The sequence below is a fragment of the Lissotriton helveticus genome, chromosome 10 (genome assembly GCF_964261635.1).
Source record: "Lissotriton helveticus chromosome 10, aLisHel1.1, whole genome shotgun sequence".
NCBI lineage: Eukaryota > Metazoa > Chordata > Amphibia > Caudata > Salamandridae > Lissotriton > Lissotriton helveticus.
Genome location: NC_136071.1, coordinates 823,265,200 through 823,278,641, shown reverse-complemented (window position 1 = coordinate 823,278,641; position 13,442 = coordinate 823,265,200). Strand labels below are relative to the sequence as shown.

Below are 13,442 nucleotides of genomic sequence, written 5' to 3'. Positions count from 1 at the left end.
TTTGACAGCCTGGTTGTAGAACATGCACCGCCTCCCAGTCCCTCTCTGAGCGCCGAACCATGGTGCTCAGACCAATCACCACACTGCTGTAAAGCAGAGTTGTGATTGGGTAGAGGAGTCTGGCAAGCCTGTGTGCTTCCTGGTTCCTGTGTTGGAGGAAAGGCAGTGGCTGACAGCCAGCAGGTAAGTTCTCCTTTTTTTGCCTCTCAGCGGGCACTCCAACCACTTGTGGCATGTTGCTGCCTCACCTCACCTCTCCAACACCGCCCAGCCCCCGCAAACCTTCTGAATCCATTCGGGCTGGGGAAGGAGGCCCGGCCTCGGCTTCTGGTGCGGCGCCTTCCACTATGCTGTCATTCAGTGCTCGAGTTCTCTGGCATGGCAAACTGTTCCTGTAGAGCCCCTGAGCACTTAACAGGGCACTGACTTCCTCCGCTGTAACCAGATCAAGCAGCATTAGAGAGGATTCACCTTCCTTGGTGGGAGCTCAATTTCAATGCACCATGTTGCTTCGGTGCTTGTCCAAGCTTCCCAAAAATGTTCTTTTATTCTGTTTTTTATTATATTTTCCTTAACAATTTACAATATAAACCTGGTAACACAAAATGAGAACAACTAAGCAAAGTTGCAGAAGTACAGTAACAAGCACCATGTCCAAAACGTTAGTAGAAGTTTTCCTCATACATATATTATATTGCATATGAGAAGAGGTGTGCCATGGAGTGTGCCATTTAAATTCCTGATCTTTCATGAAACAAAAGTAGTCATGCCTGTAGATGACCGATAAACCTCTTTTGATGGACGTTGTTTGTCTACTCTATAGTGTGTGCTAATATGTGAGTTGGTGGACATAAAAACCCAAATCGAGAAAATCCCACAATACAAAGACGGACCGATTCTGATTTGCATTTGGTTTAGTAGTAACTTGTTTGTGCTAGCCACAGAATCTGACCATATACTAGTCATGTGGTACAATTAATTGCCTTAATTTATACTCTAACATGGCAATTCGGTTATAAGCACATATTTGCATTAGAAATTGTGTACCAAATATGAAACTCACAGAACAGTGCTGTTGACATGAAGAATAGAGTTTTAATCGTACAGATACACATGGACGTCACTTAGGGTTCCTAAGGATTGCAGCTGCAAACGCTGGCTTACCCTTGATGATCCCTGACCTCAGAGGTTTCAAAGTCAGTGACAGGAACACAGGGGCAGCACATCCTTATGGACGATGGTTGGGGCACCACTTTCCTTGTTTTCAATTTGAGTTTTTTTTACTACACTAATAGTGAATAATATATTATTAACTATGACTGTAAAAAAAAAACTTGGAGTACATTTAGCTGCAATATGACCCTATCTGTCAGCTGAGCAGCGTCAAATTGGTAACGCGGGCACTCGGGCAATGCCCGAGGGGCCGGTGTCTAGTTCCAGCTGTGGGCTGCTTTTCTGAGCAGTCTGGGGGCGATTTGGTGGTTTCTGCGCTATTGGAATGCCACCAGCGTCGCTAGTGGGTGCCTGAGTGGCCTTTCTGGAGGCTGATGGGCCTCCATTACCTCCCTTTCATCAAAGGGCAGAGGTGTCACTCCCTTTCACTCGCTAGGGCCGGCCCATTAACATATGCATATTGAGCGGGGCAAGGGGCCTGAGCAAAAGTGGCCTCACTTATATTCAGGTGTGTTTCACCAGTGTAAGCTAATCCGTGCATTTTCTTTACCCCCTCCTCTTTTTTTTTTATAAAACTTCGCCGAAGCAGTGTTTTGCAAAGGCAATATGCAAATGTGGGCCACTTTTTTTTAGCGTGCCCTGGCCGATTTTTAATCTCAAACCAACCCTGCAGCTGAGACAAATAAAGAATGCTTTTAAATGTATGTTTTGTGCGTGCTTGCGGGTGAAAGGGTGCTTATGTTAGAAAGACTGTGTTTGACTGAAAAGTGCATATGTGTAAGCATGTGTGTTTGAGTGAAATTAAAAGTCAAATAGCGTGTGCTGTCACTTTCGCTAACCCGGCTATTTCGGTGAATTGACGTCCATGATAGTCCCACTTTGTTTTATGCTTCATGCGCCTGTGTGGTATTTGTGTTAAAAAAGCTTGTACTTCATAGCACTGCAAGTAGGTACAAAGTTGCGTAATGTACATCTCATTCAACAATACCCTCTTTGTGAGACAGCGCCTATGCTAGCTGCAGCCAGCAGCCCATAAATTCACAATGTGCGGACCATAAAGGAACACCTACATGTCCTCCCATCCTGAGAGTGCACATGCGCCCCACATCTCCTACAGCACCCAAATGGGGGGGCCTCACTTGCTGTTTTCTAAGTATAGCTGTAGCCACCTCGCTTTCCGTGGATGTTCAAACGTGTCCATGAGGGTGGGTACCGTCCCTGACTCCATTCCTAAATGGTGTGAGAGTTCCATCCGAACCCCATCTTCCCATGTCAAGCTAAACACCCCAAGGCAGTGCAAGACGTGCACTCGCTGTGCTTCTTTGCATCTTTTGTAGGACTACAACCATGGGCTTTTGTAGCAATTTGCTTGGCGCATTCCCCGTGAAAAAAAACACCCCTCGAGCAATACATTGATGCTTTAGCATGGGGTATTACAGAAGGGAGCACACAGTACCAGGCGCGCAACACCCATTGGACTCAAAGGGCTTCAGTCCCCCCTCGTGCGTGGCAGCCCGGGATGGGACAGCTTCCCGGGCACACACACAGCCGCACCCGAGCACTTCACAGGTCTTTAAAAGACCATTTGCATGTTAAAGAGGCCTTGCTGTTGTTTCACCCCTTCTAAGAGCCCCTGCAGCTCCACTCTGCATGTTGAGTAAAGATTCAGCCCCCCCCCGAAATTTTTTCTTAGACCCCCCCCCCCGAATTTTTTTCTTAGACCCCCCCCCCCGCGGTTTTTTGGGCTCTAGTTGCGCCTCTGCACGGTACCTTATGTAACGCCAATGTAGAGAGAACCTTTGGAAGTGTCCTAATTCAGCTCGCGTGGCACAATTGGGCTGCACACGCAGGTTACGCACCATTTGTAATATAGCCACAGGTGTTACATATACCCTACTAAATTGCACATATTTTTTATTAAACCCCTGAGGATGAAGGGATCTGTGTCTCTGACTAGATTTAGACCTGTGAACTACATTTGCACGCTGATTTCAGTAGTCAACACTCACGGCACTATGCTGTCTTATATAAATAACACTGTTGAAAGAAGAAAACACAAATTATCAAAGACTTTTCAGTTGCAAAGTTTATTTGCCGGATGGTCCACTACTTGATTAAAGGTGCATTTTTTTTTAGGAGAAAAGCGTGACAAAAACAAAATGGCGTTGTTTGAAAACCCACTTCTGCAGTCAAGCAGCAGAGCAATCATTGACAAACAGCAGGATCGAAAGAGCTATTGTGGAAGGCAGCGGCGCTATTGTTTGAGTTATTTTTCCCCAAAGGCAGCACAAAAGGTTATAAAAAAAACTAGGCCATCAATATAGAAAAAAGAAAACTCTTCTCCTTTCTTGACTTTCCTGTGAGGACATGCTGCTGTAACAACTTCAAGAACCATTATTCTGAGAAAATAAAACGCTGAAAGAAATCATTCTAGAAGAATATGTGAGATATTATTGCGATCAGAGTGCCTAAAACTTTGTAAATAAATGTAATGAGCGCTTGTGAATTTCTTGAATGTGACTAAATGTTCATTGTATTGAAGCTAATAATGGCACTCTGTTCATTGCAACGGAGCTTGGGTGGAGGAGGTAGAGAGTGCTTAAGATTGATTTTATCAAGTAACATTTTTTAGGTGACTGGGGCCTGTTCAGCTGTGATCTGTTATCAGTTTTGCAGCTTTTGTGCTGTGCTTCTTCTCCCATAAGCTCCTGACAGTGTTGGGCTGACGTTTTTGGCCAGTTTGGAAGGAACAGAAAGTGAGCCGTTTATTTTGGACCCCAGGGTTGTTATGCGGTCCTATACAACAGCCCACTCACTGGCCCTTTCAGGCTGGCTTATCTGGCAGTGCCAGACTTCAAGTCCAGAACTGGTTCCCAAAGAGTTCTCAAAAGATGCATGAGGCTGATAGAGGATTTTACGCGCTTTCTGGATCTGCTCCTTGAGCTGTCCCTTATCTCCTATGGTTCGGTCTCCAGAAGAAAAGGGAATCCTGCATGAAGACAAGAATTCATATTAAAGGTGAACTTAAGTACAGAAAACAAACTCAGACATTTAGGAACAATATGGAATATCTTAAGAAATGTGGGTGCAGCAACTATTAACTCCTAGTATAGGAGCTCAAAAACAGATCCAGAGTAAGTTGGGTATTACTTTTGCAAAGATCTACAGAATATTGGACACTGCTATTTTTTAGGCCCTAGGAAGAGATCATTTGCACATGGAAGAGCTCAAAGCTAATTAATTATATCCCTTATCATATTTAGTATCTTGTAAAAATAAAACGCAGGGATATGTAAAACTCAAAACATGCATAATGCATAATCTATCGGGTGAGATTCAAAGTTGTTCAGAGCTCTTTGATTTTATTTGCAATTTGTAAAGCGCGACAATCACCCCAAGGCATAAAGGCACTAGAGACCAGCCGGACACGAAGAAGGTTGAAGAGGAAAGTACCCCAGATAGATGCTAGGCCGAGAAAAGCCAGGTCTTAGGAGCTTTTCTGAACGGTAAAATAAGTGGAATAGACCTAAGGGCGGGAGGAAGGGAGTTTCAAAAGTTTGCTAGCTGCCACCAAGAATGCTCTGTTCCCCCATTTCCTCTTTTTTCATTCTTGGTACCACCAGTCACATTTGAAGCGAGATTCGAAGGGGTCTACTGGGGGAGTGCCAGCTGGACATTGTTTTTAATCTTGACTGGTAGGGAAGATAGAATGACTTGTGTACCATGCAGAGTGACTTGAAGCCAATACATTTTTCGATAGAGAACCTGTGCAGGGATTCTAGTACCTTCCTGGCAGATTGTTTACTGGGAATGTCCAGAACAAGACTTGCCAATGCATTCTGCAGCACCTGAAGTTTGTACTGCATACTCCTATTAGCGGCCAGATATAGTGAGTTGCAGTTATCGAGTCTGGAGTCCGTGCTGCTCGTTGGATGAGAGGGAAGATTGTTTTAAGCATCCTTATGAGCCAGGTGCACGTAGGGATGGTACAGTTCATTTAAACATTAAAATTAAGTTCAATATCCATCAGAACTCCAAGGTTCTTAGACTTCTTGCTCGGGACAGGGCAGCATCCTAAGGCTAACACCTGCTGTCCCACTTTGATGTCCCTGACCTGAATATCATCACTTCTGTTTTCTCCCCATTAATTTTCAAGAAGTTAACAGACATCCATTCTGCCACTTTCGTCATGCACCGAAAATGTTTTCTGACGATGAGCATGAGCCTTTGGGGATAGTAAGCATGATCTGTGTGTCATCTGCATATGACACTACCGCCAATTCAAATGAGTGAATCATGGTTGGTAAAGGTGCCACATATAGATTGAAAAGTGTGGGGCTCAAAGAGTATCCTGCCGTACTCCACAAGGTAATACAAAGGAATCAGAGTGAAAATACTGTAATTTCCCCCTTTGAGATCTACCTGTCAGGAATTAAGGCAGGACGGCTAGTGCTTGATGAAAGATACCAAGACTCTGCAGTCTGTCCTGCAGCAAAATATGTGAGATAGTCTCAAATGCTGCTGACAGATTCAAGAGAATCAGCACCACCCCCTGTCCTTCATCCACGGTGTGCCTGATGTAATCAGTGGCAAATATCAAGGCCGTTTCCGTCCCATGGTGTTTCCTAAATCCAAACTGAGAATCATTAAGCCATGATTGTTGTTCTGCAGTTTCCTTCAGCTGCTTATTGAGATGCAGCTCCAAGATTTTTGCAGGAACTGGAAGCAAGGATATGGGACTATAATTCTTACAGTCCCCTGGATCTAGGTTAGGTTTGTTTAGGAGCTGGCATGTTTCCAACTATGCGGATAAATTCTGGGTAGAATCACATTATTTGAGTTTACAGAGGGGCTAGGCTATGGTGTTTGCTGCCATATGGATAACTGATGGTGGACAAGCCTCCATGGGTGATCCTGCATGCATTCTCAGGAGATATTGTGCAACAATTAGGGGCGAGAGATCAGAGAATTTTGAGAGACCTCTGTTCTTGATACCGGGATCCAAAGACACCTCATCGGTAAGCCTGCTGGATACCGGTGTTTTAGTGGACGATCTGGAGTTCGGATCAAAGCCTTTGTTAATATCCATGATATTAGACTGAAGGAAAGTGGCCAGTTGGTCGTAGAACACCTGTGAGTTCTTTGGTTCTGCTGTGAGTTGAGAGGTTGGGAGCTGTTGTACTAGCTTGGATAACTCTTTAGTGGAAGATGAGTTTTCAATTTTATATGTACAGTATTTGGATTTTTCTTCTGCCAGTACAAGTTTGTATTCCTTAATACTTGATTTATATAGTATTCTTTCATGCTCCTCAAGGATTTTTCTCCAGGCTCACTCAGAACGACTGCAGGCTTGTTTTAACAGGCTGAGTTTGTCATTATACCAGGGGGCTGAAGGAAGAATTTTTTTACGGGCAGGTAGCTTCAAAGGGGCCAGTATATTGAGGGCCCCAAACACTGGAGGGACTTGTTGGGTTTCCACTAGCCCCACAAAGTTTGGTGATAATGACTAGCACACAATGAACTAGCCGTAACTATGGTTTGGGTGTTAATTCTTTGGCCTAAATTCACACAGAAAGGTTACTCCTGGAAAGCAGCACCTTTCATAGCTTTCCAGGAGTACTCCACAATTATTAGTTGAATGCAAAATCAATGTTGTGCTGTATATCACAAATGTTTTTAAAAAATGTATCTCCAGTTGCAAGGGCATGTTGGCCCCCTCACCTTACCTAGCACATTTCACTCCTTGCTGGGCAGTGGAGCTGGCTGTCCTGATCTTCCCGCCTGCCAGCTCTGTTCTTCTTGGGTGAAGCGACCGATTAACAATGTTATTGGTGCCCTGAGGATCCTCCACGACATGGGAATGCCTTATAGGCTCAGTAAGAGTGGTGCAAGAGAGATTACTTATTCAGTCCTGTGAGTTTCAGGGGTTCCCACACATTTTCACACTTCTACTGAAAGGCAAATTTAAAAAGCACGGCAATCGCCAGGGGGCAATTTTAAAAAGCACACCTATCACACGGTCCCACTAGCATGCCCACACAAATGGGCTCCCCAGGTTGGCAATGAACAGTGACAGTAATATTTTCTTGTATGCTTTAGGTGGCCCCAGCTCCAGGGTTCAGGGTACATTTGGCAAATGTTAGAATGCTGCGCATGAGCAGCTCATATATTCACTGATATCTTGTGTTGCTACTCTGTTCTTTTTTTGCTGAATGGTACTGTTGTGTTCTAGTTGTCTGCTCCAGTGAGAGTTTTAAAGGGCTTATTGACCCCTAGATTTTTATGGTAATTATGAAGAGGATTTTGGCAACTTTCCTGAGCCTCTATAGCTTCCTTAGAAACCGTTTGACTGAGGGGGCCCGATTCTGCCCTCCTGTCTAGCCCTTGTGCCTTCCTGACCTGGGTTCCTCCACAACATACCAGTTTCATTGACTGTACTCCCCAGCCATCCAGGCCTACTCCCTCTTGCTGGACCATGTGTGTCCAGCAAGTGTCTGCAATTTCCACACCGTGGGTACCCACTGCAGGATTAGTCCAGACTGGCAACTCCCTCCTCTACTTAGCCTGGGAGTGAGGCAAGGAGTCAATGTTATTAGCTCCATGGGGAGATACACAATTCAAGCCAGGAGTCTCCAGACTTCTCAGAGGGTGCTTCAGCCCAAGCATGTCTTTTTTCCAGTGTTACAGCCTCTTCCCCTCATCTATCCAAGACTGTGCTGGAGCCCAAACATGGAGCTGGAGCGTCATTCAAGTAGTAGTGGGGCAGCAATCCAACTTGAGTACCATATAATTTCTCTAGCACTTAGTGTTACTAACCAAGACCAGCCCATTGCCTATCTACTACTGTTATGTCTTCTGGGAGGACTCAAAAATTGCTGTTCTCTCCAAACTGTGGCACATCAGTCTGTGCGTCACGTTATGTCAAATCTGGCATACTGCCACCTCCTCCCATTCGAAGAACTGCAAAGGGACATACTGCTGAGAAGCTGAGACAGAGGTTTGAACCTTCCTTTTGTTGAGCCTTAGGAGTATCCCATATCTAGCTTACCCATTGAGTATACAGTAATAGCTTTAAAAACTCAAACCCCATCCCCTTACTTCAGCAGGTGAATCATACACTCCCTAAAATGTTTTTTTTGTGTTCAGGGGCTTTTGACCTGCCAGTGGTGTTCCAGAGCAAGTAACTCTCCCCGTGAGACAGCTCCAAATACACATCTCATTGAGTGCTGGCTCAGAGAAATATGCCAAAGCATTAAATACATAAAAGAAATTAAATAAGTCAGATTTAACCTCACATTTATATTCAAGAAACACTATGTTATATACAAGACAGCAACTCCGACCTTTGTATCACCTTCCAATCTGAAATCACAGTAAAAAAGAAAGATTTACACAGATAGTGTATATTAATGCATCACACATTGCTCTTTATAAAAAATGGGGTGGTGCAATCCCTTTTAATCTCAACTGAAAGCATACTAGTTTGTGTAGTCCAAAGATACCTATACAGAGGTCCTCGCCTGAGCCAGATGAGTCTTCCTCTCTCAACCTACACATCTGTACACTTGTGCACGTTAACTTAGAACCTTACTCAAAGCCACATACCCTCCTGCACAGCAGTTGACGTTATATTAAAAGTTGGACCCTGGAGGTTACAGCTCATAAACATAGAGCATTACACTGGGTGAGACTCTGTTAGGAGGTCCAAGGCCTCAACAGAGGACCACAAATCAATGATGCAAAAATCAAAAAAGCTGGGGGTTTTCACAAACAGGCTTGGTTTTGAGCATTCACAAACGTAGAAGGCAAACCATGCTTTTATCCTCCTTTTTACTTTGTGTAGGATTCATTCCTGCTTAATATTACATGACCATGGAGCAGTATTTCACTGCAATATGTTTGCAAAGCCTGCAAGGTCACATATTGGGAATGCCTTACAAGGGCCATACAACAGAAAGTACCCTGAGATGCAACAGGTGTGTGTGCCTGCTTTGTCCGTCCCAGGGCACTTTGGTATTACAGAAGGGACTGTAGTCACTGACTGCACATGCTTGCAATTGGATCTGTAATTTCGCCTCAAAGTGCGGGTGGGTTGCCGCCTGCACAGCGAACCATGCAGCAGCTTTAAAGCAGCCGATCTGTAAATCACTTGAAAGCGCTGCCCAATAGGACAGTACAAGTTTGCGGCTGCCCCAAGGGCAGCTCATTCTTTGTAATAACGTGCACTTTCCTTGGTTGCACAGGGCACTCGTATTTTTTATGTGCATCATGGTGCAAACAGAAAAAGAGCAGCCTATGTGTAACAAGTTACAACAAGAATAGGGCAACCCAATATTCCCCCAGGGACTGGGTATCATCAATAACAATTATACAATGTTCCTTGAGGATTCATTCATATGATCTTTTCAATATTCAACTTCGTCACATATTTGTACAAATTCTTCGCAAGTCAGGGAAATTTCCAAGAAATATATATATTATCACTTTTTATATATTTATAGTTTAAATTTAATCACAATATTAGTACAATAATCTCTTAAAACCATGAAAATACATTCATTCTTTTTCATGTACGGCAACAATTACACTACTACACCAGTTGTGAAACTAATAGTAGTGTTCAAACACCCTTTTGTTAGACACTCAGTATGGATTGTACATCACTTGAGCCATACATTGTGAATAATTATACATTTGCATTAATTTCTGTGCTCATGAAACCACACAATATATAACAAAAAGGATGTTATTGCGTCGACGTTTCGGTCTCTAAACAGCCACAAAGGTCCACTAGACCATCTTCAGGATGATATGTTGCACAATGAATCTAATAGAATAAAGAAAAACTTAAACAAGACCTTGGAAACAACTCTGAGTTCAAAAAGTACCGTCTGCTCATATCTCAGTTGAACAATGATTTTCTAATCCACCATAAATGTGAGCCACTACAAAGCATGCCCCCAGTGTTGAGCATTGCTAAAACTTAAAACATTACTGGAAGCTATAAACACCAAATATGGTAGCGTAAACCAAAACAGCCGCTATTATTAAAGTGCCAATAAAGTGCCGCTAGGTGTCAAAACATTAAGAAAAAATCTACATCTATAACGGAAGAATATTTCTTACTCAATAAAAGATTTCTCAGCTACGACTTAATCTAGAACTATAAAGAAAAAGACCTATCCAGCTCCAAAACTAGTGATGTACCATATCTTACCTCATGAATAAATCAAATTATCACCATCTAGAACCATAACTTTGAAGCACTCCCCACAATTGAGGGAGGGTATGCTCTAAAATGTGAGTAATGAAAGACAGTTTTTCAAGAAGTCTGTGAAACTCTGCAGACCTGCGCTGAGAGGGCATGTGAAGCTTCACTGATAAGCGTCTCCGTCCGTGTGATGCCGTTTCAGGGTGACTTAATAGACAACTCAAACTTTACACATCCCTGTATCTCACAGTTACTCAGATATAATTGTCCATGTTGCTTTTTTGTACTGTGTCTTTCTCTTGACTGCTAAATCCTTTCCAAAATACGTCAGAGTAGATATCATCAGAGTTCATCAATTATAATATGAAACAATGAAGTATGCCTGTCTTTAAATAAAAAGAATCACAAATCGTCATCTCAGTCACACTTACATCTGTCTTTCCATTTATAAGTAATGGCTAAGTCAATTATTCGTGCAGATCATGTTTCTACCCCTTATGGTGGCATTCAGACAAATCAACTCCAAAACGCTTTTGCCCCCATCAAATTCATTTTTGGCTGTAAATATACATGTATTCCTCATCAACTCAAAGGTACGAAGAGAAGGTACAGAAGTAGTGAGAATGGATAATCTGTAAATGTAATGGTAAATGCCTTAATCTAGGAGCATTAAAGATATTTACTGAAATAAGGGAACCTTGCTAGAAACACACACAATTTATACTAAATAAGTAATTATCTTCAGAATGACAGAGCTTTTGCATATGGTTTAAATTAAAAGTGTTGGGTAATCTGCATGCTTGTGTCCAGTTCAAATGTTTATTTCTGTATTTTATAGGAAATAACTCACTTAATAATGAAGTGCTGTGGGATTTGTCAAATCACAGCTATAAAAGTTGAAAGCAATTCAAATGTCCCATTAACAGTTATTGCTTTAAATTTACAGAAGACATATGTATACATAGGAGTATTTCATGATTGTAAATTTATTTTTCAGATTTCTAAATTATCAGATGAATATATTATTCTGCAGGAGAAACTTAACGAGATGATCATTTCTAATCGACTAACACCTGGAAAGAATGGCGTCTTCTCCAAACAAAAACTTGCAAACGGACACGTTCCTCCTCATCATTACAATTCAGGTAAAATTCAACAGTTATACATTTTACCTATCAATTTAGAATTTAACTCACATCCCCATGAGGAAGGAGCTGGTAATCATGGCCAGATATTTGAAAATTAAAGAATATGTGACTGAATTCATCACATGGCCTTGCTACTTAACCCTCTACATATCTAATTTGCTAATAAATTGAAAACATGGTATTTCCTGTTGTGGATCATGAATGGGAACACTTGCATTTTAAGTGCCTGAATAAATACCCATTGATCAATGCATACTGCGGTACAGAGGTGCCTGTGATGGGAGGCAGAAGGGCTTGTTTTTCCCCATCTCATAGTATGACAGCACTCTTTCAGGCTGGCAGAGTGCGCAAAGTCTGGCTGTGCTGGAGCAATGGAACCACTGCAATATATGGATGGTGGTGCAGTAGTCGTAGAAGTCATATTAACTCTAACATTATACATTAGGTGAATATTAGGATTCAGCCGGGAATATTTTCGAGTATCCCAAAAGATAGTGAAGTAGGACCGCATTATATCCTATTTCACATGCTTACAGTTTCCACCGGAAGCACGGGAAGACTGTAGAAGTGTACACGCCCCAGCATGCCTTAACATTTGGTGCACAAGCGAAGGTGTTGGGCATATTGGAGGTTTGATTAATCTTAAGAATAGTTCTAGAGTCTTGAGAGTTAGAGTTTTTGGCCCCCATTCTGGGTATCTCCCCACAAACCATCTCCTTTCCCTCTCTGTTCTGTCTCCTCTGATCCACCTGTCATCAACAAGTGTTCCCTGTATTAGCCCTTTAGGGTACATCAATAGGATTAGTGTGCTCCATAGAAGACCTAAACATCTCTTCCCTTCTACTATAACAACCCCACACACGAAGAAAAATCCTTCTCCGTGTGACCTGAAACACAAAAAATGCTATTTCCGAATGAATACAAAATACTTTAACAATAAACCTCAAGCTAGTAAAATCTCCTCTTTTTTGGGTCTTTGAACATACAATCCCACAATTCCTAGACATGGCAATACCACACAAATGCTATTTTTTCACTTCTTGAGTTATTACTTTGAAAGGTATATTTCCCAACAAAAATGAGTCAAATAATTGAGACAATAACATTTTGAAAGTGGGTAGAAATGGATGAGGTAAACAGAATATAGTACAGAGGAAGAACAGGAGTGAAAAAAGACGAGCATAAGGGTGCTACCACCCATAGAAGTGCGCTAAATGACAAAACCCATAAGAAAAACAAAAACATTTAGAAAAGACAAGGAAAAAGTTACAAAAAGTAATAGATTGGAAAGTGGGAGATATAAAAGTTACATTCAAAAGTAAAACAGGGAAAATAAGCTTAAAAAACTGTCATAAAACAGATTTTGGAAATGGGACACCATTAGTGAAAAATGAAAAGGTTACAAAAACCAGGAAAAGATTAAAGGAAAGTTAAAAACATTGGAAATAAAAAATTCAAAATAATACTTTTGGGAAGTTAACATGTAAAAGATAACAACAAAAGACAGTGTACAACCCCTGATGTAATACAACTGCAGGGCACAATGAAACCTTGAGCTTTGGTGTGTGTTACCATAGTCACCCTTAGATGAACTCAGCACCCATTCAAGCTGTGTTCCACTATGTAGGCTCTTTGGGAAAGGTCCTACAAGATCTGCGGGCAGACTTGCAAGCTAGCAGCACAGTGGGAACCGTGCACCAGTCAGCCAAGTCACTGTAGCATATGGGTCCATTGTCATGGTTCTGTCTTCTTGAGATTGGACATGGCCTGTGGAATTTGACGAAGCCTCAATTAATTCCCAATGGGACCTGGAATTGTTGTGTCATGCTGCCTATCTCTCCTGAAAGAATTGGTGATTCATCCCACTTTTGATGCCTGTTCCGTTGTAGTGGAAAGAAAATACATGATCT

The 13,442-nt window shown here is 42.2% G+C and overlaps 1 protein-coding gene across 1 annotated transcript in view; it reads left to right on the top strand.

The window, feature by feature from the left end:
* Positions 1-13,442, top strand: part of MYO3A (myosin IIIA) — an 869,350-nt gene that overhangs the window by 775,014 nt on the left and 80,894 nt on the right. Inside the window, exon 30 of the mRNA XM_078662798.1 lies at positions 11,382-11,529. Within this exon, the coding sequence (XP_078518924.1) occupies positions 11,382-11,529 (148 nt within the window). The remainder of the gene's footprint in view (positions 1-11,381; positions 11,530-13,442) is intronic.